The sequence below is a fragment of the Narcine bancroftii genome, chromosome 2 (genome assembly GCF_036971445.1).
Source record: "Narcine bancroftii isolate sNarBan1 chromosome 2, sNarBan1.hap1, whole genome shotgun sequence".
Taxonomy (NCBI): domain Eukaryota; kingdom Metazoa; phylum Chordata; class Chondrichthyes; order Torpediniformes; family Narcinidae; genus Narcine; species Narcine bancroftii.
In genome coordinates, this window is record NC_091470.1 from 197,382,815 (window position 1) to 197,408,821 (window position 26,007).

Here is a 26,007-nt window from a genome sequence, read left to right on the forward strand (position 1 = left end):
AGGTACACTGTACAATGTGTACCTCATTATCATTACCTTGATGAGAACGTGCTTAGAGATGGAGTAGCTGAAAGCACAGGGGGTGGGGTAACACCTCTTCAAACTCACAAGACACCAGAACTGCGGGCACTGGAACCTTGAGTAAACGAAGAGCTGCTTGGGAGGGACTTGGAAGGTCAGTCAGGCAGCATCCATGGAGTGAAAGGGTCAGTCGAGATTCCAGCCAAACGATCAGCCTGCTGGAGGAACTCAACGAGCCAAGCAGCGTCCTTGAGAGAAAAAGAATGGCCGATATTTTGTCAAAGCAGACGAAGGGTTCCTACCCAGGAGGGGGGAAGTGGGTCGTTCAGTGGATCTCCTGGCCATTTGTTTCTGGGCCTAGCCAAGATGGCCAACATTGGATCCAGGCAGCAGGCAGTCGAGGGTTCAGCCAGGGCTGACTATCCCTTTTTCTGGGTTATGTTTGTGCCCGCGTTTCCCTGGAGAAGGAGCACGCAGGGCCCACAGGTATGACGGGGAATTGCTGGCGCCACAGGGGCTTGAGTATGTTCTGGATGGTGATGACCTTGTTATAATTTGAATGTAAATAGTGTGCTACTGAAATACTGTATGAATGTGATTTCTTGTAATCACTAAACTACCTTTGTGAAAGGAAAAGAAGGTTTAACCCCAAAACATCACAATTCTATTGTCCCCCATGAATGCTGCTCGAGCCCCAGAGTTTTTCCAGCAGGATGCTGCTTTCATCTTCCACATCTGACAGAATAACCACCACCCCATCCCTTCACGCCAAGGATCCCGCCCCCCACTCTGTGGCCCACACTGCCCACCTACCATCTGTATGTAGTACTGCAGCTCGCTGCTCCGTGAGCTCTGGTCCTGGAAGGACCGGCTGCTTGATGAGCTGAAGCTGACGTCTGGAGCCATCACCCCCTCGCTCGGCTGCTGTCCACCGACTTCTGCATCGGTGAATGGGTGCTCGGCCAGCTCTTCCGCGGGAGGTTCAGGAGCTGTGGGAAGAGACATGGGGCGGTGAGCTCCACCCTAATCTTCACCGGTGTTTAGAAGCCTCGGAGGCACACATTGGGGAGGAGGAGGAGGGGTGGTGGGGAAAGAGCAAGGTTCTGATTGCAAGGTATGATTAACCTCGAAGTGGCACGGTTTGTATAGTTGGTTAGCACGATGCTATACAGTGTCATCAACTCAGGATCGAACCCAGCACTGTCTGTAAGGAATCGGTCCATTCTCCCTGTGTCTGTGCATTTCCTCCAGTTTCTTCATGACCTATGGGGGTTGTAGGTTAATTGGTGCAGTTGGGCAGCATGGGTATGAAGGGCCTGCTACCATGCTGTATGTGGGACAAATGAGGGACATGAATAAGGTGAATTTTTCCCCGGGTACAGGAATGAAACTTGAGTTTAAGGGAGAGTGGGAAAAGATTTAAGAGATTCAATAGAAAGGATGACCCATCCAGGACCCACAACACCTCCTTATTCATCAGGAGGTTGAGGAGAGCAAGGTTAACGGCCCCCAACTTGACAACATTTTACTGAAGGACAATTAGGAGTGCAGTGTCTGGCTCTGCATCATGTGGGACGGCAGCTGCAAGGCATCAGACCAGCGGTCATCAAAACGGCCAAGATCACTGGGGTCTCCCTTTCCTTTACTGATGACACTCACCAGGTGTATTGCTTAAATAGGGCTTAAAGAATTACTGAGGACCCTTTCCATCCAGTGCACAGATCTTTTGACCCACCATCATCAGGAAGGAAGTACAGGAGCATCTAAATCAGGACTGCCAGCCTGGGGAATAGCTTCTTCAGCTATTATTTATATTTTAAATTATAGCTTTATACAGGCATCCTCGCATTTTGAAAGTTCGCTTTACGCCCGTTCGCTTTTATGAAAGACCTACGTTAATGTCAGTTTTCGCGAACCGAAAGAAATTCAAAGAGGATTCTTGCTTTTACAAAGAGGCGAAAAAAAGAAAATAGCGTTCAGTGTTTGTTTCACAGCAAGCTGTTACAGAGGCACCCCGAGCAGGGAGAGTGGCGCCCCCCCCCACAAGGAACTACACTCAGCATCAAGCCACCATAGCTATGAATTGTGTCTGTGAGCATTTGTGCCTTACCTTGAATCCGTTAGCAATATGTGTCCTAAGGTATCAGAAAAGCCTAAGAGAGCTTGTAAGGGTGTTACACTTAGTGAAAAACTGGATGTAGTTAGCGTTTCAATCATGTTGAACGAAATAAAGACATTGTGTGTGTGTTGAGCTTGCCTGCATCCACTCTTCGCACTATTTACTATTTACTCTCAGGGAGAAAGATTAGGTTTTTATATATTAAGTAATTTAACTCATTAGGATTTATGTGTTATTTGGTAGGTTATTTTTTGGGTCTGGAACACTTCTTTGCTTTATACCATTTTGGCTAATGAAATCCTCTTCTTTTGGATAGACGGGGAAACCTGTATATAAATGTGATTATTATGTAGTGTGTCTGTGGTCTGGAGAGACACTATTTTGTGAGGTTGTATATACAGTCAGATGATAATAAACTTGAACTTGACACATTTAGGCTTTGAACAAAGGATTGTTAAGGGATATTGATCAAGATGTCTGGGGGAGATGCTCCTAATTATTTTCTTCCCTGTAGTGTCCAGAAATCACTCACAGCAGTCATGTGGTGGAACTGCCACAAGAGCTCACTGTGAATGTCACGGAAAGGCCCAAGTACAACAGGTCAACAATTGTCTGGCAGAGGCAAGAGCAACAAGGTGGTTGAAGGCTCCAGCCTTGAGCTTAGCGAGGATGAGGAGTGGGAAGGGTGGGGTGTAAGGCTTGCTTTACCTGCGATGGTCTCATCCACCTGTGGCTCCAGGGGTTGAAAGCTGGCACGGCTGAGGAAGCTGCAGTTCAGGAGGTGGCTGAGATCCTCCACGCTGTGAGGGTCAGGAAGCATCGGCCGTTGATGTTGGTCCCCGTTCTGTGTCCTCGGCACAGCTGGTGGGAGCTCTAGCGCTCTGCCGCCGTTCCAACCCGCCAGGGCGAGCCCCTGGAGTGGAGGTACCCCTCGATCTACGGGCACCGGCCAACAAGAGATCTGGGTCACAGGCCACAAGGGAACGGCTCCCGGGAAACGGGGGTCCCGGGCAGACATGTCTGGCGGCTGGCCGCTCTCCATCCCACCTCTGGGGGCCTGGTGGTCCAGAATCGGCTCAGTCAGGTTGGGTCCGCTGCCCTGGACTGTCTTGACCAGCTGGTCCAAGCAGCTCTGGGCCACTGAGTCTCCAGAGCCTCTGGCAGACATGAAGAGCTGCAGCCGTTCAGAGTCCAAGGTGGGAGAAGGGCAAGGAGGGACAGAGGATGACGAAAGACTGCGATCCGCCGAAGTCGCGCTGTGCTGAGCTTCCGAGGATGACAGACTCCTGTGCAACTCTTGGTAGACAGATACCTGATTATGATGAAGAGCGGGAGGCTGCAAGAGAGAGGCAATAGATGATAAGGTAGGGAGTGCATGAAAAAACTGGGGAGGAAGGGGAGATGCTCTGTGAATGGAGAGGGAAGAGGGTGATGAGCCTGTGGGCTTGGCTCGACCCACCCACCTTTTATTCAGGAGCCTGCATCAACATCTTATACAGGTGCACCATACCATCACAGTGCATCATGCTGAAGGGTGGGAGCTGCTCTGCCCAAGATCACAAGAGGGTGCATAGGGTTGTAGACTTGTCTCAGACCATCACATGCCTCCCTCCCTTCCATCGACTCTGTTGGGAAGTCCTGCTGTCTTGAAAAACCAGACAACATTTTGAAAGGCTGATCCTCCTTAGAAACACTCTCTTCACCACTCAGCCCACCCCATCGGGATGAACATTAACAGTGAGATCATGCACCACTCAATTCAAGGACAGTTTTGTTTAACTGGTCATTATCAGGCTCCTGAATGACCCTCACACTGGTAAAAATGCCTTTGCGCTACACCATCTGATCTCTCTGAGATTGTGGCCCAGGAAGAATCAAAGTTATTAAACTCTTGCAAAAAAAGTGCACCCATGACGAGCTGGAATCCCTCGCCTCACCTGCAGTTGAGGGGGCGCGTTTGGTGAGTGTTCAGACATTAGCACCCTCAGCGCTTCGTTCCAGTGGGACTGCATCATGGCTTGGAGTTTGGACACCATTTCGCTCCGCTGTACCTGCAGCTTCCTGTTGACTGCCAGCAGTCTGCTAGTCTCCTCCTGCCCTTTCGCCAACCGAGGGAGAGAAAAAGGGCAAAAGAGGGAGGAGAGAAAAAGAAAGATGGGGGAGGGATGGTATACTTTTCACCATCTGAGATTCTCTTTGTTCCGTTACAAATATAATGATGCAACTACATTGCATACAGCCCAAGCCCACAGATACCTGGAAAGTCCTCAATGATCTAGTCATTAATCACTGCACAAAAATCCTAAGGCATGGACTGATGACGGATCTGGGAGCTCAAATCCCACTGTGCAGCCCAGGAATTTAAACACAAGCAATTAAATCACATAACCGTTTTCAGTTCCATGTCAGCCGTTCGAGTCCGCGCCGGTTCACTTGAACAACTCCATTAGCTCAACCCTCCCGCTCTCTGCCCATAACCCTCCAAACCCCTCACCTCCATGTACACATCCAACCTTCCCTTAAATGACAGAATGGATGCTGCCCCAACTAACTCCTCTGGAAGATCATTCCATTCTGCCACCACTCTCTGAGTGAAAAGGCATCCTCTAATATTTCTCCTAAAGTTTTGCCCCCTTACCTGTAACTCATGTCCTCTTGTTCCAACCTCCCCTGCCCTCAGGGGAAAGAGTCTGTTTATGTCTAGTCTATCTATTCCTTTCATAATTTTAAATACCTCTATCAAGTCCCCTCTCTCAGCCGCCTACATTCCAATGAATAAAGTCCCAGGCTCCTTAATCTTTCTCTGTAATGCAGATGCTGTAAGCCAGGCAACATCCTTGTAAATCTTCTCTGCACCCTCTCCACCTTATCTATATCCTTTCTTTAATTTGGAGACCAGAACTGAGCACAGTACTCCAAACCTGGCCTCACCAATGCCTTAAACAGCCGCAGTATCACTTCCCACCTCCTATAATCTATACTATAATTTATGAAGGCCAGCATAACCATATGCTTTCTTAACCACCCTGTCTACATGGGAATGCACCTTCAATGAACTCTGTACCATAACCCCCAGGTCCCTCTGTTCCTCTGCATACTTCAATGCCCTCCCCTTAACTGCATATATCCTTTTCTGGTTATTTTTAACCAAAATACAGCACCTCGCACTTATCTACGTTGAATTTCATCTGCCATCTTTCAGCCCACTCTTCCAAACAAACCAAATCCTTCTATAATCCAAGAAAACCCTCCTCACTATCCACCACTCCCTCTATTTTTGTATCATCTGCATATTTGCTTACCCAGTTAACCACACCCTCCTCTAAATCATTAATATAAATGATAAACAAGGGACCCAGCACACCGATCCCTGAGGCACCCCACTTGTCACAGGCTTCCCACCTGACAGACAGTTGTCCACATGACTCTCTGCTATCTTCCAGCCACCTCTGAACCCATCTCACTATCTCTCTACTAATTCCTAGTGACTGAACCTTCCTTATTAACCTTCCATGCAGAACCTTATCAAAAGCTTTACTAAAATCCAAGTAGATTACATCAACAGCCCTATCTTCACCCACTTTTTCTGTCACCTCCTCAAAAAACTCAACAAGGTTCGTGAAAGGTGACTTTCCCTTTACAAACCAATGCTGGGTGCCCTTAATCAATCCCTGCCTGTCCAGATATGCGTATATACTATCTTGAAGAATACCCTCCATAACTTGCCCTACCACCGAAGTCAAACTTACTGGCTGATAATTACTTGGCCTACACCTAATGCCTTTTTTAAACAACGGAACTACATTCGTAACCCTCCAATCCCGCAGTGCCACCCCCTCCTCCAGTGATCGCTGCAAAATCACTGTCAGTGCCCCCGCTATTTCCTCCCTGACCTCCCTTAACATCCTGGGAAAAATCCCATCAGGACCAGGAGACTTATCCACCTTTAGTGACCCTAGAATCTCTAAAACCCTCACTTTACTAATCCCTATGCTATCCATAACTAAGGCCTTTGCCTCACTCATCTCATATAGTCCAATGTCCCTTTCCCTTCGTGAATACAGATGAGAAAAAATTGTTCAATATCTCTCCAATTTCATATGGTTCCTTACATAGATCACTGGTCCCATCATCCAGTGGACCTACTCTGTCCTTAACCCTCCTTTTACTGTTCACGTATCTGTAAAAACCCTTAGGATTCACTTTCACCTTATTAGCTATGGGAAATTCTAATTTCCCTCTTAAGGTTCTTCCTGCAATATAAGTAACAATCATACATCTCCGCAATCCCCTGCCTTTTTAAAAAAAAATTTATCATAGGCCTCCCTCTTATCCTGAACCAACTTAATTTTTCCTGAAAACCACGGCTCCATTGAACCTTTGGTCTTCCCTTTTGGCCTGACCGGAACATACGGATCCTGAACTCTCAAAATCTCACCCTTAAATGCCCTCCAATTTTCCTCTACATCCTTTCCGGCAAAAAGATCAGCCCACACAACTCTCTGCAAATCCCTTCTCATTTCTCCAAATCTGGCCTTCCCCTACTCGCAGACCTTTGACTTTGGACCTGATCTTTTCTTTTCCATAATTAAGCTAAAGCTAATGGACCCATGATCACTGGATCCAAAGTTTTCCCCAAAGCTCACCCGTCACCTGCCCTAATTCATTCCCAAACAATAGATCTAACATTGCTCCCCCTCTAGTGGATGTCTCAACATATAGCTGCAAGAAGCAATCCTGAACACATTGCATAAATACTAAGTCATCCTGCCCTCTTACTGACTACGTTTCCCAATCTATGTTTGGAAAATTGAAATCCCCAACCAACACCACCCTATTTCTACCGCACATCTCATCTATTTCCTTCCACATTTGTTCTTCTAGTTCCCTTTCCCCATTTGGAGGCCTCTAATAGTAACCTCACCCTTCTTATTTTTCAGTTCTACCCACACTGCCTCCCTCAATGAGCCCTCCAGTCTATCTTGCCTCAGCACCACTGTAATATCCTCCCTGACAAGTAATGCCTCACCTCCCCTCTTACTCCACCAACTCTGTCACATCTAAAGCAGTGAAATCCTGGAATATTTAACTGCCAGTCACAACCCTCCTTCAACCACGTCTCGCTAATGGCCACAACATCATAATGCCACATGTCAATCCACACCTTTAGCTCATCCAACTTCCTTACTATGCTCCTTGCATTAAAATAAATACATCTCAGCGATCTCCTACTTCCTACCTTCTGCCTATCCTCCTCTCTACCATTCTCACAATTGTCACTACGACATCTTTTTACTACTTCCTGATGTTCCTCCCTCAAATTATTTAAATATGCTTCTTTCCTTAGCCTACAAACCCTCTCCCTGCTGTCCTGCCTAACCATACTAGTTTAAACCCTCCCTGACAACCCTAGAAAATTCCCCTGCCAGGAGACTGGTTCCTCTGGGATTTACTTACTCCACCCCATTAGCCATTAGCCACGTGTTTAACCTCCACCAGATTCTATTTCTGCCCTCACTGTCACATGGCACAGGAAGCAATCCCCTTAGCTGTTCTTCTTCTAAGCTCCCTACTCTACCCAGTCCGCACTTATACCAGGAACAGCAACACCACACGACTGGAAGCAGCTGATCCACCCTTATCCTTCAGGGGAGGGAATCACAAAATAAAGGAGTAGAAGTAGGCCCATCGAGTCTGCTCAGCCATTCTAATCACAAACTGATACACCCTCCAACTTAGCCCCACTCCCCAGCCTTCTCCCTGTAACCCTTGATGCCCAACTAGCGTATTTGCCACTGTACGAGATGACTCTGTATAAGAAGAGCCCTGGAGTTTCCACCTAAAATGTTGGTTTTGAGCCTTTACACAAGAGGACCCCCACCCCCCTCCAAAAATCTGATCAGTGAATGCTGTTAAAAGCAAGTCACAATATTTTAATAACAAATGATCATTTAAGGTTTAAATTGTATTTGGATAAACCATTGTCGAGACCTGCACAAGTCAACACCTGTCGAGCAAGGTGGATGGACCCTGCATACACATTGTGTCGGAGGTGGCAGGAAGATGGCGGGAGAAGGAAGAGACCTCTGTCAAGCTAAGAATTTTAGACCCTTTGTAAAGGATGACCTGGATTTTAAGATGACATTTTTAACTTTTGATGATGGCCCTTTACAACAGTGTATATGGTGATCAAATAGCTGTCAATCTCTACCTTAAACCAAATAGCCTCGCTTCCACAGGCACTTGTGGCAGCAAGTTCCACAGACTCATGACCTTCTGGCTAGACATTTTTCTGCATCTCTTCTTTCTCCCCCTTCTCTCTTCCATCCTTTCCCAGTCTAAGCCTTCCCCTGTAACCAGTCCCAAATTAGCCCTCTAAGGTGACTTCACAGGCAAGAGCAAAGGGTAATAAATTTACATTTTTAAAATTTAAATATGCAGCAAGGTAACAGGCCCACACCCCCCAATTGATGTTCAAACCTACATTGCATTTTGAAGGGTGGAAGTAAACTGGAGCCCACCTCACCCCCCACCCAGGGAAACCCACGCAGACACAGGGAGAATGTTCAAACTCCTTCCAGACAGCGCCGGATTCGAACCCAGGTCCCGATCACTGACGCTGTAACAGAGTTTCACTAACTGTGCTGCCCACATTAATGAAATAACCCCCCCTTCCCCTCATCGAGGGTGGGGGTGGATTCGAAGCCAGGCACGGACCTACCTCAGTTCGTAGCCCTCGACCACATGCCGATGCTTCTCCTCGCGCTCCTGCAGTTCCTGCTGGAACTCGGCGAGCTGCTTGCCCATCTCGTGCTCGTGCTGCATCGTCACCTCCACGATCTGCTTCCTGCATGGGAGGGGAGAACGGCGAAATGTCACAGTTTGCTGTGGCGGGAGTGGCTTGGTCACGGGGTGAGAGGAGGGGAACAGGGGAGTAGGAGGGGGCCTGCTCGGCCATCGAATGAGATCATGGCCGCTGACCAGCCTGTTCTCCATTTCCCAACTTCAATCATCTGTGTCCGATGCATTTAATGAGGCAGCCTCTGCTGCTTCCATGGCAGAAAAGTCCACATAGTACTCAAAACAAAATTAGCAGTGTTCTGTATGCTGTTACCTGAAGAGAGAATGAAAGGGAAAGGGAGAAAATCCAAAATTTAGAGGTGCAAAGGGACTTGGAAGACCTAAAAGGTAAATAGTTTGTACATTCTCCCCATGTCTGTGTGGGTTTCCTCCAGGAGTTCCTGATTCCTCCCACCTGTCAAAAACATACCAGGGGTTGTAAGTTAATTGGGCAGCATGGACTCAAGGGCCGAAATGACCTGTTACACCATGCTGTATATTTAAATTTAATTTAAATTTTAAAATTTAATATCCAGGATGAGTCGGAGGTGAAGAAGGTGAATGGACTGTTGGCATTCATTTCTAGAATAGCAGACAAGAGCAAGAATGTAATGATGAGACTCTACAGGGACTGGTGAGTCCTCACTTAGAGTACTGTGTACAGTTTGGGGTACCTTATCTGAGAAAGGAGAGGGTTCAGAGAAGATTTACCCAGAATGATACCGCAATGAAAAGGCTAGCATATAAGGAACATTTGTCAGCTCTTGGACAGTACTTGTTGGAGTTCAGAAGGATGATGGAGACCTCATGGAGGCATTTTGAATACTGAAAGGCCTGGACAGAGTAGATGTAGCAAGGTTGTTTTCCATGGTCGGGGAGTCCAGGACAAGCAGTATTAATTTAAAACAGAGACGTGAAGAAATTTTTTTAGCCAGAGAGGGAAATTAGAAAGGCAAAAAGAAGGTATGAGCGGCTGTGGCAGCAAAGTTGTGTGTTTATATGACAGGTATTTGATTATTCAGGGCATCAATGATTATGGGGGCCAGGGAGAGGGGTGAGTGGGAGGACTGATCAACTCATGCTATTATGGTGGAGCAGAATCAATGGGCCGAGTGGCCTACTTCCACTCCTGTATCTTGAGAACTGGTGTACATGCGTTGACCTGCTGGATTTCATGCAAGATGAACTCTTGTTGCAGCTCAGCATGGGTGGCAGTATCCTTGGCTGTGTTTACCTGTGTTGCTCCCGCATGACAGCCATCTGATGGCTGCTGTCTTCGTGCAAGGCTGTCAGTCTCTCGGTCACCTGCTGTTCCAGCGCCACCTTGAACTCCGCCTCACTTTGGACTCTCTGCGACTCGAACCGAGCCTGCAGGGAGAGGAGTCGTTCCTTCAGGCAACATGCAGGAGGATCAGGCCCCGGGGACCCACCACGGGACAACACCGCCTCGAGCCCATTTGTCGTCCAGGTGCTGACAGAATGCGTCCCTGAAAAAGTGACACCCACACCCTCCAAGGCAGGGAACTCCAAAGATTCAAACCCCACCCACAAGTAAATCATTTCTTCCCTTCCATGGACTCCAAGGATTTAATGCCAGGTTGACAAAGCTTTTCTCTTTGGAGCGACGAAGGATGAGAGGTAACTTAAAAGAGATTATGAGGGGCAAAGATAGGGTGACAGGCAGCACCTTTATTCCTGGACAACAGCAGCAAATAACAGAGGGCCTCTGTTTAAGGAGAGTGGAGGAAAGTTCAGGGGAGACAGAGGCAAGGGTTTTTTTTTTACTCAGAGGGTGGTAGGTGCCTGGAATGCATTGCCAGGAGTAGTGGTAGAGTCTGGTACAATGAGGACATTCAGAAGACTCTGAGGCTCATGGATGCAAGAAAGCTAAAGGATTGCGGGTGTGAGGTAGGGAAGGGTTGCGGGTGTGAGGTAGGGAAGGGTTGCGGGTGTGAGGTAGGGAAGGGTTGCGGGTGTGAGGTAGGGAAGGGTTGCGGGTGTGAGGTAGGGAAGGGTTGCGGGTGTGAGGTAGGGAAGGGTTGCGGGTGTGAGGTAGGGAAGGGTTGCGGGTGTGAGGTAGGGAAGGGTTGCGGGTGTGAGGTAGGGAAGGGTTGCGGGTGTGAGGTAGGGAAGGGTTGCGGGTGTGAGGTAGGGAAGGGTTGCGGGTGTGAGGTAGGGAAGGGTTGCGGGTGTGAGGTAGGGAAGGGTTGCGGGTGTGAGGTAGGGAAGGGTTGCGGGTGTGAGGTAGGGAAGGGTTGCGGGTGTGAGGTAGGGAAGGGTTGCGGGTGTGAGGTAGGGAAGGGTTGCGGGTGTGAGGTAGGGAAGGGTTGCGGGTGTGAGGTAGGGAAGGGTTGCGGGTGTGAGGTAGGGAAGGGTTGCGGGTGTGAGGTAGGGAAGGGTTGCGGGTGTGAGGTAGGGAAGGGTTGCGGGTGTGAGGTAGGGAAGGGTTGCGGGTGTGAGGTAGGGAAGGGTTGCGGGTGTGAGGTAGGGAAGGGTTGCGGGTGTGAGGTAGGGAAGGGTTGCGGGTGTGAGGTAGGGAAGGGTTGCGGGTGTGAGGTAGGGAAGGGTTGCGGGTGTGAGGTAGGGAAGGGTTGCGGGTGTGAGGTAGGGAAGGGTTGCGGGTGTGAGGTAGGGAAGGGTTGCGGGTGTGAGGTAGGGAAGGGTTGCGGGTGTGAGGTAGGGAAGGGTTGCGGGTGTGAGGTAGGGAAGGGTTGCGGGTGTGAGGTAGGGAAGGGTTGCGGGTGTGAGGTAGGGAAGGGTTGCGGGTGTGAGGTAGGGAAGGGTTGCGGGTGTGAGGTAGGGAAGGGTTGCGGGTGTGAGGTAGGGAAGGGTTGCGGGTGTGAGGTAGGGAAGGGTTGCGGGTGTGAGGTAGGGAAGGGTTGCGGGTGTGAGGTAGGGAAGGGTTGCGGGTGTGAGGTAGGGAAGGGTTGCGGGTGTGAGGTAGGGAAGGGTTGCGGGTGTGAGGTAGGGAAGGGATGCGGGTGTGAGGTAGGGAAGGGTTGCGGGTGTGAGGTAGGGAAGGGTTGCGGGTGTGAGGTAGGGAAGGGTTGCGGGTGTGAGGTAGGGAAGGGTTGCGGGTGTGAGGTAGGGAAGGGTTGCGGGTGTGAGGTAGGGAAGGGTTGCGGGTGTGAGGTAGGGAAGGGTTGCGGGTGTGAGGTAGGGAAGGGTTGCGGGTGTGAGGTAGGGAAGGGTTGCGGGTGTGAGGTAGGGAAGGGTTGCGGGTGTGAGGTAGGGAAGGGTTGCGGGTGTGAGGTAGGGAAGGGTTGCGGGTGTGAGGTAGGGAAGGGTTGCGGGTGTGAGGTAGGGAAGGGTTGCGGGTGTGAGGTAGGGAAGGGTTGCGGGTGTGAGGTAGGGAAGGGTTGCGGGTGTGAGGTAGGGAAGGGTTGCGGGTGTGAGGTAGGGAAGGGTTACGGGTGTGACGTAGGGAAGGGTTAGATTGTTGTGGAGCAGGTTTACATAACATCGTGGGCTGAAGGGCCTGTACTGTAAAAACGCCACGCTGGAGAAACTTAGCAGCGAACTTTACAGAGCAAAGATAAAGAGACGTAACTAACGTTTTGGGCTTGAGTCCTTCATTAAAGTATGCTGTTTGACCTGCTGAGTTTATTCCCAGAATTGTGCTTCAACTTCAACCACGACGTCTGCAGACTCTCATGCTTTACTTCTGCATCTCATAGCAATGGCAGCCAACATACTGAAGACCCATCAGCACCCACCCCCCCCACCGACAGACACTCATCCCATCGGGGAGAAGGCTCAGGAGCGTGAAATCAAGCTGAAGAACTGTTTGCTCCTTGCAGCTATCAGCTCCTGAACGAACCCCACCACAGTCCCCTCATGTTGCCCTTGCTTTTCACGAACTGATATTTTTCCATTGCAACTTGATACTTGGTAAATGACTGCTTCTTTTATTTAGACAGCGGTATGAATGTTAGAATCGGTCTGCTAGACTGTTTACAGAAGAGCCCGTCCCACAATAATAATTTAGAGATACAGCAAGGTTATAGGCCCTTCCAGCCCAAATACACTGTGCGGCCAATTAACCAACTGACCCCACGGGAATCCAGAGCACTCGGAAAAAATTCACACGGTCATGGGAGAGAATGTACAAACTCCTTAGACAGCAGAAGGAATTTGAACCCGGGTCGCTGACGCTGTAATAGGGTGCGCCAACTGTGTCACCCAAACTGTAACTGTACCAGTACCAGTATAATTTGACAAACAGACAAACTTAAAATCAGAGGCTCAAAGTTTTGCCATTTGTAAGCAAAAGGACCTTGTGCTTTCCTGCTAGTGGAGAGGCACACACAGCCTGTTTTCTCGCTTGGTGGGGACTTTCTGGCGACAGAAGCAGGAATCCAGGCTGGTTCTGTTCCCTCAGTGGCGGAGACGTTAGGTGTCCTGCAGTGCATGGGTTACTGATTTAACAGGCTGGGGTCCCAGACTGCTACCCCCACACAAGGGTAGGGGGGGATTCTGATGCAACGGGATGGGGGACTCCCAGGGCTGCTCCAAGGGTAGGGGGGGATTCTGATGCAACAGGATGGGGGACTCCCAGGGCTGCTCCAGCTGCCCTCATGGGAGGGGAGGAGGGTTTCTGATTTAGTGGGCTTGGATCTCGAGGTTGCGTGTGCCCCAGCACTACCACACGGAGCAGGGGTGGGATTACTCATTAAACTAGCTGGAGGTCCTGGGACTGCTCTCTTCCCCACAACACACCCACAAGGGGTTGGAGTTACTGTTCCTAAGGGCTGGGGTTCCAGGGCTGCTCGTTGCAGTCTCCACACACACACAAAGAGAGTTTACTGATTAAACCAGCTGTGCTTCCTGGGGCTGGCAGCTTCTCTGCTCAGCACCCCCTCATGGGGGGAGGGGGGGGTGGGTTATTAATTATCTGGCAGAGGTCCCAGGCTATCCCTGTGTGACACTCTCACACAGGGAGTTTGAGGAGGGGTGGAAATTAATGATTCAACCGGCTGGGTCCCAGGCAGCCCGCTTCCCCACTCAGCCCCCCCTTTCCATCCCCAACGACCAGGATGGCCACAGGCTTCACCTTCTCGAGGCTGAGCTCCACTCGCAGGCTTTCCTTGTCCCGGCTGACAGCGTCCAACTCGCTTTCCAGCCGCCGAGTCTCGTCCTGGACTGCCGACAGCACCTGCTGCGCATCCTGCCCTCGCTGGGACTCTCGCTGAGTGGCCACCTGTGTAATGGGGTCAAAGGGGGGACAGAGTTAAAGGGAGCAAGACAGATGTGGCACAGGAGCAGACTCTGCAGCCCCACCAAGCACCTGTCGTTCATACTTATTCCCCCCCTCCCCCCCCTCCCCACATCCCCATCGACTCCCCACAGAATTTAACCGCTCGCACCCTCCGCTTCCCATGCTGGGGTGGAGGAGGTGTGTGAAAGAATAAGTGCTCAACAAAGGGTTAATTAATTAGATTTCCTTGTAATATGGTGGGAATATAATAGTCTTTGAATATGAGCATCCCTGTGCTGTCGTGAGTTAGTAACTAACACCATAAAAAATATAGTAATGTAAATACACTAAGAGTAGGACACCCTAACATTTCCCAGCTGTCTACAGACACTACAAGAGAACACGCTGTAAAAACAAGAATCACCAGCTGTGTGAAACTCATATGAAACTTGTAGGGTCTCATGCAGACCCCTGCCTGAAGGTGTATAAAAGTGGATTGAATATTCTGTATGCTTTGAGTGGGGCTCAGTGTAGAGAACAAGTTACTGAGGGTGATTTACAGCAGGCAAATAACCCACTGATTTCCCCCTCCCACCCCGCAAAGTCACGGGGAGAATGTGCAAACCCTGTATAGACAGCAGAAGAGTTCAGGATCAAACCGGGGTCTCTGGCATCGCCGAGGCAGTGGGCCCACCCACATCAGCAAGGTCAGACCGGTCCTAAGGTCTGGAGTGGGGTGGGGTGCACCATTCTGGACCACTGAAGAGTGGGTCACAGGAGGGTAGAGGTTTAAGGTGGCTGGCGCAAAGGGCCAGGGGAGGATGGGAGATGCAGGATCTGCTGCCTCAGGTTGAGCAAAGTGGAGACAAATCTCCAAGCCATGGGATAGGAATGCACCGAATGGAAGAACTCCTTCAAGGGGACAGCACAGGCATGATACACTGAATGGTCTCCTCCAGTCCATGAATTAAGGACGATGAGACTTTAATCGTACACAGAAGAGGTGGATGAGCAGAAACCTCCTAAATCCGCTCCAATATTCACTAAGGTCAGAGCTTTGTCCCTGCTTCACTTCCCATGCACCTTCCATCACCTTTCAGATGTATCCCAAGATCCAGCCCTCGTTGCCCACTGGGATGGAGGATCCTAAGGATTTAGTCCATCAAGGAGAAACATCCTCCCATCTTCATTCTAAAACACCTTATTAACCATAACCATTTACAGCATGGAAACAGGCCATGTCGGCCCTTCAAGTCTGTACCGGTTCACTTGAACAACTCCACTAGCTCCTCCGCAAACTCCTGAGGAAGTAGAGGCTTTCTTCATGATGCCATTGTGTGTGTGAACCTACATTCTGAAACCATATTGTCCAATTTTAGATTCTGCTGCAGAAACAAAGCCTGCACCAACCAGGAAGCCAAATTAAACTAAATCTTTTCTTTTAAATGTTTTAGACCTACAGCATGGTAGACGGCAATTTTGGCTCATGAGTCCGTGCCACCCAATTACACGCAATCAACCTACACCCCCAGTATGTTTCGAATGGTGGGAGGAAACTGAAGCCCCCGGGGAAAAGCCACACAGACATGGGGAGAACTTACAGACTCCTTACAGTGCGAGATTTGAACCCCATTCCCGATTGCTGGTTCTGTGAAGGCTATGCGCTAACCATGCCACCCATTCTGCCTGCACATGACCCACATCCCTGCCCTCCCTGTATATTCAGGTGTCTTAAATGCCGCCACTGGATCTGGTTCCACCACTAGCCCTGGCAGTCCATTCCAGGCACCCACCACTCATTGTGTAAAAAAGCTTGCCGTGCACATCTTCTTTAAACTTTGCCCCTCTCACCTTCTGTGCACGATCTTGTGTATTTGAGTTTTGACTGATTCTGACTGCCTACCCTATTACGCCTTCCATGATTCGATAATCTTCCATTGGGTCTCCCATCAGCCTCCCACCCTCCTGAGAAAACAACCCAACCTTGTCCAACCTCTCCCCATAGCTCAGACCCTCAAATCTAGGCAAGGTCCTGGTAAACCTTGCTAGAACCCTTTTCCAAAATATCCTCATCCTTCCTGTAGTGGGGTGACTGAAATTTCCATCAGTGCTCACAGTGACTCAATGCCTCACATACCATTGGCTATCTTTATTGTTTCGTCGACTCGCAGGAGTCATGGACCTGGACTCTCTGACCCCTCTGTACACGCCTCAGCTCAAGGATTTAACCCAGTGAGTCTTACATTACAGAAAAATACATTACAGAAAAATACAGGCCCTTCAGCCCATGATGTAGTGCCAAACTATATTTGCCTAAACCTTTCCTACCTCACATCCATAACCCTCTAGTATTCTGCCATCCATGTGCCTGTCTAAGGGTCTTTTAAATGCTCCTATTGTACCACCCACCACCACCACCCCTGGCACAGATTGTAGGCACCCACAACTCTCTGTGTAAAATACTTACGCCAGACGTCACCCCTAAACTTTCCTCCCCTCACTTTATACAGGTGTCCGCTGGTATTTGCACTATCGCCCTGAGGAAAAGGTGCTGGCTGTCCATCATATCCATGCCCCTCATAACCATGTAGGGCTTTTAAGTCACCTCTCGCCCTTCTTTGGTCCAGAAAGAAAAAGACCTAGCTTTGCTAACCTTGCCTCATACTGTTCCATCCAGGCAACCTTCTGGTAAATCTCATCTGCATCCTCTCCAAAGTTTTCACATCCTTCCTGTAGTGAGGTGACCAGACAGAACACAATATTCCAAACGTGGTCTCACCAGAGTTTTATAAAGCAGTAATGTTATTCATTGCTAGAGGGAATGAATGTAGGCGCAGGGAGGTTATGCTGCAACTATACAAGGTACTGGTGAGGTCCCATCTGGAATACAATGTGCAGTTCTGGTCTCCTTACTTCAGAATCAGAATTTATTGTCATGAACAGGTCACGAAATTCATTGTTTTGTGGGAGCATCAGTGCCAACATTCATATAAACTACCTTACGACAAAAAATAAAAAATACTGCATGAAAAGTCAGTGTCTTCAGTTCCACTAAATGTTCAGGAATCTGATGGCAGCTGGGAAAAAGCTGACCTTGTGACGCTGAGTGCTTGTCTTTAAGCTCCTGCACCTTTTTTTCCTCCCCAAGGAAGTAAGTACTGGCTTTGGAGGTAGTTCACCAGGTTGTTTCCAGAGATGAGGGGGCTTAGCCTATGAGGAGAGATTGAGTCACCTGGGACTTTAACTCGCTGGAATTTAGAAGAATGAGAGGGATCTTATAGAAATGTATAAAATTATGAAAGTCATAGATAGAAGTAGGCAAGTTGTTCCCAATGATAGGGGAAAATAGAACTAGGGGACGTAGCCTCAAGATCCAGGGGAGTAGATTTAGGATGGAGATGAAGAGGAACTGCTTTTCCCAGAGGGTGGTGAATAATGGAATTTGCAGTGGAGGTCACCTCAGCAAATATATTTTAGATAAGGTTGGTTAGATTTTTAACAAGTTGGGGAATTAAGGGATATGGGAAAAAAGGCAAGTAGATGGAGATTAGCCATAACGTCAAAGAATGAAAGAGCCGGCTTGACAGGCCGGATGGCTCTTGAACTCAATCCTCTTCCTCCCCAGACCAATGAAGGCCAGTATACCATAAATCTTCTTACTACCATATGAACCTATAACCATTTACAGTGCAGAAAAAGGCCATGTCAACCTTTTGAATCCACGTTGGTTCACTTGAACAACTCCACCAGCTCCCTCCTCCCGCTCTCCGCCCATAACCCTCCAACCCCCTCACATCTATGTACACATCCAACCTTCCCTTAAATGACAGAACGGATGCTGCCCCAACTAACTCCTCTGGAAGATCATTCCATTCTGCCACCACTCTCTGAGTGAAAAGGCATCCTCTAATATTTCTCCTAAAGTTTTGCCCCCTTACCTGTAATTCATGTCCTCTTGTTCCAACCTCCCCTGCCCTCAGGGGAAAGAGTCTGTTTATGTCTAGTCTATCTATTCCTTTCATAATTTTAAATACCTCTATCAAGTCCCCTCTCTCAGCCGCCTACGTTCCAATGAATAAAGTCCCAGGCTCCTTAATCTTTCTCTGTAATGCAGATGCTGTAAGCCAGGCAACATCCTTGTAAATCTTCTCTGCACCCTCTCCACCTTATCTATATCCTTTCTATAATTTGGAGACCAGAAATGAGCACAGTACCCCAAACCTAGCCTCACCAATGCCTTAAACAGCCGCAGCATCACTTCCCACCTCCTATACTCTATACTATTATTTATGAAGGCCAGCATAACCATATGCTTTCTTAACCACCCTGTCTACATGGGAATGCACCTTCAATGAACTCTGTACCATAACCCCCAGGTCCCTCTGTTCCTCTGCATACTTCAATGCCCTCCCCTTAACTGCATATGTCCTATTCTGGTTATTTTTTCTGAAATGCAGCACCTCGCACTTGTCTACGTTGAATTCCATCTGCCGTCTTTCAGCCCACTCTTCCAAACAAACCAAATCCTTCTGTAATCCAAGAAAACCCTCCTCACTATCCACCACTGCCCCTATTTTTGTATCATCTGCATAGTTGCTTACCCAGTTAACCACACCCTCCTCCAAATCATTAATATAAATGATAAACTACAAGGGACCCAGCACCAATCCCTGAGGCACCCCACTTGTCACAGGCTTCCAACCTGACAGACAGTTGTCCACCATACCTCTCTCCTGTCTATCTTCCAGCCATCTTTGAACCCATGTCACGATCTCTCTATTAATCCTTAGTGACTGAACCTTCCTTATTAACCATCCTTGCGGAACCTTATCAAAAGCTTTACTAAAATCCAAATAGATCACATCAACCTCCCTACCCTCATCCACATTTTTTGTCACCTTCTCAAAAAAACTCAACAAGATTCGTCAAACATGACTTTACCTTTACAAACCCATGGTGGGTGCCCCTAATCAATCCCTACCTATCCAAATATGTGTATCTTCCATCTTGGAGAATACCCTCCATAACTTTCCTCACAACTGAAGTCAAACTTACTGGCCAATAATTTCTTGGCCTGAACCTTAAGCCTTTTTTAAACAACAGAACAACATTTGCAACCCTCCAATCCCGTGGCACCACACCCTCCTCCAGTGATCTTTGAAAAACCACTGTCAGAGCCCCCTAACCTCCCTTAACATCCTGGGAAAAATCCCATCAGGACCAAGAGACATCCACCTTTTTTGACCCTAGAAGTTCCAAAACCCTAACCTTACTAATCCCTATCCTCTCCATAACTAAGCCCTTTGCCTCACTTATTTCATATAGCCCCTCATGAATACAGATGAGAAAAAAATCGTTCAATATCTTTCCCATCTCATATGGTTCCTTACATAATCCACCGGTCCCATCATCCAGTGGATCTACTCTATCCTTAACCCTCTTTTTACTGTTCACATACCTGTAAAAATCCTTAGGATTTACCTTCACCTTATTAGCTATGGACACCTCATACCTTCTCTTTGCCTTTCTAATTTCCCTCTTAAGGTTCTTCCTGCAATATAAGTAACAATCATACATCTCCGCAATTCCCTGCCTTTTTAAAAAAAAAAATTATCTTAGGCCTCCCTCTTATCCCGAACCAACTTAATTTTTCCAGAAAACCATGGCTCCCTTGAACCTTTGGTCTTCCCTTTCGGCCTGACTAGAACATAAAGATCGTGTACTCTCAAAATCTCACTCTTAAATGCCCTCCAATTTTCCTCTACATCCTTTCCGGCAAAAAGATCAGCCCACACAACTCTCTGCAAATCCCTTCTCATTTCTCCAAATCTGGCCTTCCCCCACTCGCAGACCTTTGACTTCGGACCTGATCTTTTCTTTTCCATAATTAAGCTAAAGCTAATGGACCCATGATCACTGGATCCGAAGTTCTCCCCAAAGCTCACGACCGTCACCTGCCCTATTTCATTCCCAAACAACAGATCTAACATTGCTCCCCCTCTAGTGGCTGTCTCAACATATTGCTGCAAGAAGCAATCCTGAACACATTGCATAAATACTAAGTCATCCTGCCCTCTTACCGACTGCGTTTCCCAATCTATGTTTGGAAAATTGAAATCCCCTATTTTTACCGCACATCTTATCTCTTTCCTTGCACATTTGCTCTTCTAGTTCCCTTTCCCCATTTGGAGGCCTATAATATACCCCTATTATAGTAACCCCTCCATAAATCTTCGTCCGCAAAGCCAAGCCAAAGAAGAAAAGTAACCTCATCCTTCTTATTTTTCAATTCTACCCACACTGCCTCCCTTGATGAGCCCTCCAGTCTATCTTGCCTCAGCACCGCTGTACTATCCTCCCTGACAAGTAATGCCACACCCACCCCCCCTACTCTACCAACTCTGTCACATCTAAAGCAGTGAAATCCTGAAATATTTAACTGCCAGTCACAACTGTCCTTCAACCACATTTCGCTAATGGCCACATCATAATGTCATGTGTCAATCCACACCTTTAGCTCATCCAACTTCCTTACTATGCTCCTTGCATTAAAATAAATACATCTCAGCAATCTCCTACTTCCTACCTTCTGCATATCCTTCTCTCTACCATTCTCAGAATTGTCACTACAACATCTTTTTACTACTTCCTGCTGTTCCTCCTTCAAATTATTTAAATATGCCTCTTTCCTTTGCCTACAAACCCTTTCCCTGCTGTCCTGCCTAACTTGAAACCCTGTCCCCAACCATACTAGTTTAAACCCCCCCCCCCATGACAGCCATAGCAAATGCCCCTGCCAGGAGACTGGTCCCTCTGGGATTTAGATGTAACACATCATTATGGTATAGGTCCCATTTCCTCCAAAAAAGGTCCCAGTGGTCCAAGAACTTGAAACCTTGTCTCTTACTCCACCCCTTTAGCCATGTATTTAACCTCTACCTGATTCTATTTCTGCCCTCACTGTCACATGGCACAGGAATCAATCCAGAGATTACACCCTTAGTAGTCCTTCTTCTAAGCTCCCTACCCAACTCCCTATATTCATTCTGCAGGACCACTTCCTCCTTCCTTCCAATGTCGTTGGTACCAACATGTACCACGACCTCAGGCTCCTTACCTTCCCCTTTTAGGATGTTCTGAACATGCATAGTCACATCCCGGACCCTGGCACCAGGGAGGCAAACCACCATCCAGTTCTCCTTATCACATCCACAAAAACCTCTGTCTGTCCTCCTGACCATCGAATCCCCTATTACTATTGCCCTTTTCCTGCTATCCCTGCCTTTCTGGGCCACAGAGGTTGACACCACACCCCTACCTGACTATCCCCCTCCTCAGTACTCAAGGTGGAAGACCGATTTCTGAGGATTTCAGACTCAGGTGCTTTCACTTGAACCTGACCCCTCCCTTTCCTCCTCCTAATGGTAACCCATTGCCCCTCCTCCCAAGGCCCCTGTGGGACCACCTTCTTGTAGTTCTTGTCTATGATAGCTTCACTCTCCCTAACAAGAGAGAGGTCATCGAGCTGCAGCTCAGTTCCCTAACTCGGTCCCTTAGATGCTGCAGCTTAGCACACTTTGTGCACACGTGGATGTCCAGGAGACGTAAAGACTCCATGACTACCCGCATGTGGCACTGGGAGAAGAAAACTGCCCTCACACTCATCCTGCCTCCTTCTCTCACTGTAGAAAAGAAAAAAAAAATAAACAGATATATATTAAATTGAATATGACTGTCTTATCTTTAGTCCAGCATGCTGGCCCTTAGCCTCTGCTCACCTTAGCCTCTCGAGCCAAAGCCTCAAAGACCCACTCTTTCACTGTGCCACTCACTCACTGGGCCGCTCCTCGCTGGCTGCTCCCTTATACTTATCCTCCTTTTATTAGCCCCTTGACCAATTAACCCCCTCTCTCTCTCCAAGCTCCTCTTCCTCCAGATAATCGCCCGAACTCCAGTTGCCGCCTCCTCCTCCTCCCAAACCCTGGTAAGCCCTGGAATTTAACGTCTATGCAACAAACTTCAGGGATATCCCTGGAAAGGAATTCCTTTGCATTTTTAGGTGTGGAAACCAGAGGGTGAACCCTTAGTTCTCATAGGGTTGGGCACCTGACCTTACCCTCTCTTTTTCAATCTCCTTCTGAAGCTGCTCCTCCCGTTGAGCACTCCACTGCTCCAGCTCCCTCACCCGCTTGACACCGGCCTCCTGCTCCTCAGCCAATTGGGCACGCAGGACCTCGGCCTGTGATCTTTCGTGCAGCCTGCCGTGCTCTGCCTGCTCGCACTCCGCCTGCAGCTTCAGCCGGCCCTGTCGCTCCGCCTGCAGGGCCTCACGCAGCTCCTTGGCCTCACACTCCTGTGGGCAGAAAGAACACCAGATGGTCTAAGTTTCTTCACAGATACATCATACAAGGATTATCTGGATAAGTTTTCAGGACAGAGTGTCCCAGGTGCGCAATTCCCCGATGATTCAGGTGGATAGGGAGATGGGGAAGGACAATAAAGCAGCTGCCATCCTACAAGCTTTCCATCAGCATTTTCCTTACCAACAAACCCCTCTCCTTCTCCAGCTGCTCTTTTTCTTGCTGTTCTCTTGCCAGAGCCTGTGTTGCCTGAGATAAATGATGCTCAAAGTTCATCAGCACCTGAAAGGGAAGTAGAAAGCTCATCAGTTCGAACTGACCACAGGCTTCTACCGGACCCTGTGGCACAGTTGGCATGTGGTTAGCGCAATGCCTTTACAGCAGCAGTGATTGAGACCAGGTTTCGAATCTGGTGCTGTCTTTAAGGAGTTTGTACCTTCTCCCCATGCTTGCATTGGTTTCCTCCAGATACTCCGGTTTCCACCCTTCAAAACATACAGGGTTGTAGGTCAATTTAGTGTAATTGGGCGGCATAGGCTTGTGGGCTGGAAGGGCCTGTTACCGTGCCATATGTCTAAATTTAAATTTAAACCCAAGCCATACCCCTCTCACCACATCTCCCAGGGAACAGCACCACAATATCCAGACCAACATATAAGATACAGCAATGCAGAGGTATGGACCAAAGACATGAGTATAAATCCCAAGTGGCCAGCTGGGCAACTTAAATGTAAATAATCAAATCTGGAATGTTTTATAAAACAATGCTAGTCCCTGTAGTAGTGACCAAAGGTTCAGGGTCCATTTTCTATTGTTACATGATAATACATCAAAAATGTAATATACTAGATTTACTTCAACTTCTGCCTGCCGTAAGGCAGAGTTGTCATGAGCATTGCCCAGCACCCTTAACAATAGGAGTAAGAGAACCAAAAGAGAGTCCCTTAAGAGACACCGTGTCTGTGGATTCTCTCCAGGGGTCCCACAGCTTCTACAGACACAAAGACTCCTGTTCAATCTGTCAGCAACCAGATCCAAACCTCCAATACAATCAGCGCCTGAAGCCCTTCAGGAGCCCTTCTTGCCCTCAGCACCCTCTCAAATCTCAGTTCCAGTACCTGGTTCCCATGAGCCAGTCTCCAGCAGCCCGCAGCCTGTTTGGGTCCTTCGACTGCTGAGCCCCTTGCTAGTCCACCACCATGGTCACTGTCCTGTAGGATAGTCTCCCAGGCTTCTCCATCTCAGGGAGAGGAAAGGGGTGTCCTCCATGTTTCTGGCGCCATTGCACCCCTGGAGTCTGCAACCCCTCGTGGTACGCTACCCAGCATGGGTGCCACCATCTTGGGCACGGACTTCCAGGGTTGCAGGATTTAAAAGACAAACACCTTTAACAGACGGTTTAAAGCCCATTGGCATCAGGACCAGGCAGTGAGGACATTGAATAGCAGTGCAGTGTCTCTGCTCCCTGCTCTCCCAGGCAGGACTGTGGTGGATTGTTGGGAAAAAACATCAGCATAACTGTAGGTACTCTGGTGGTTGACCCTTAATTTCCTCTTCATTTCTGAGCAATTAGCAATGAACAGCATATGCCAGCATTGCTGCCATGTTCACATCTTGTAAACACAAATTCACCAAGGCACTAGTCAGACACAGGCTTTGGCCCAGACTCGGGAGATATCCTGGTACTGAGGACAACATAGCACAGATGAATTTAAAGCAGAGATTGATAGGTTCTTGATCGACAAGGGTGTGAAAGGTTCTGGGGAGAAAGCAGGACAATGGGGCTGTGAGGAAAGCTAACATCAGTGTAATTTGAATTGCGGAGCAGACTTGATGGGCTGATTGGCCCAATTCTCTCCCACACCTTTGGGTGTCTGCAAGTGCAGACACACTCAAAAGGCACAAAGAACAGGTCATCCAGATAACGAGGCAAAAGAGAGAGGGAGGCTAAAGACACGGAGAGCACAGAACATGGGGTGGGGGTGGAGGGTAGAGGGAGCTGGATGAACCGTCCATTTCCTATGTAACCGCTGGAAAGTGTTGGGGGCGGGGGTTAGGTTTAAACACAGGTTATTGTGGTGAACCAGTTCAAGTTTATTGACTCACTAGACTCACAGTGAGAAGGGCTCTTCCATAAAAGGTCCAACAATCACACAGCTGTAGAACGTAGCTTGTCAAGAACAGAGTTACAGGGCACTGGACTACATGAGGGCGGCACAGTTGGTGCAGCTGTTAGCACAACACTGTTACTGGGGTTCATATCCGGCATTGTCTGTAAGGAGTTGCCGCGTTCTTCCCGTGTTTGCATGGTTTCCTCCAGGTGCTCCAGTTTCCTCCCATGTTCAAAAGACACACCAAGATTGGGTGTAATTGACCAGCACTGGCTCGTGGGCCGAAAGAGCCTGTTGCCGTGATGCTTGTTTAATTTAAAAATACAATGAGAAAGATCCATTTCTCATAACAAGGCATCGTCGTGGGGTACGTTCAGGAGCCTGAAGGCAGCAGGGAACAAATTATACCTGTTTCCACACATTTTCCCTGATGGGAAAGCATAGGGGGGCTGGGTGGGAGGAAATGGGCCCTTCAGTATGCTGCAACACAAACATCCTGGGGCAACTCAGCAGGTCACGCAGCGTCCGTAGGAAGTAAAAGGAGACCACTGTTTCAGCCCTGAGCCTTTTGTCATGAATCAGGAAAAATAGGTAGACATGGGGAGGAGGGGGGAAGAGGAGAGGGGGTAAGGAGGAGGAGGAGCAGCATAGGCAAACAGGCAAGAGGTAATACAGTAAAACTCCCGGTATCTGGAATTCAACCAACCAGCAGCCTCAAAAATTCGAGGAAAATAAAGTTAAATTTTAAAATGAGAATAAAATAATAGGTAAAAATACACAAGTTTAAAATTGTAAATGTTCTCTGAAGTAACACATAAACCTCTGGTGAAGATGGGAGCAAATATTCAGCCGGCAGAGAGCCTTGGTTGTGCTTTGCTCGTAGCAGCTGGTTGAATAAAGTTGTGTGAAACTGCGACAGCCTCACCCACAATGAAGAGCAGCTGGTTGATGCTGCTCGCCCTTGGGGGTGACTCCCTTAAAGTGTCTCCTTGTGCCTGCTTAGTAAGAGTCACCCCAGTCAGAGGCTTTATTTGTAAATTTGGGGGGGGGGGGTTTATTTATCTATAAATTTATTGTTGGTCTTTTGGGTGGCTCTGTGGATGGGGAGGAACCTGCAGATGCAGTAATGATTAAATATTTTCAAAGGATGTGACTGAAAATAAAGTAAAATGCTTTAAGATTTATATATTCATTCAATTGAAATTTGTCAGTGCAAGTACAGTATAGTATTTTTGTCTTTTAAACTGTTTATTCTTAAGGCATTAAGAATTAAATTAGTTAGACATTATGAGAGTAAATCTCAAGCAACCAGAAAATACACTCATCCGAGCATCTATTAATCCCCATAAGTGCCAGGTA

At 48.3% G+C, this 26,007-nt stretch overlaps 1 protein-coding gene across 1 annotated transcript in view; it reads right to left on the reverse strand.

Moving 5' to 3' along the window:
• cntrob (centrobin, centrosomal BRCA2 interacting protein) overlaps positions 1-22,894 on the reverse strand; it is a 37,576-nt gene extending 14,682 nt beyond the window's left edge. The window contains exons 1-8 of the mRNA XM_069915646.1: positions 22,721-22,894; positions 22,294-22,530; positions 14,034-14,180; positions 10,215-10,348; positions 8,860-8,987; positions 4,078-4,247; positions 2,849-3,476; positions 835-1,010 (exon numbers count right to left, since the gene is read on the reverse strand). Coding sequence (XP_069771747.1) covers positions 835-1,010; positions 2,849-3,476; positions 4,078-4,247; positions 8,860-8,987; positions 10,215-10,348; positions 14,034-14,180; positions 22,294-22,530; positions 22,721-22,894 — 1,794 coding nt within the window. The remainder of the gene's footprint in view (positions 1-834; positions 1,011-2,848; positions 3,477-4,077; positions 4,248-8,859; positions 8,988-10,214; positions 10,349-14,033; positions 14,181-22,293; positions 22,531-22,720) is intronic.
• Positions 22,895-26,007: the final 3,113 nt, after the last annotated feature.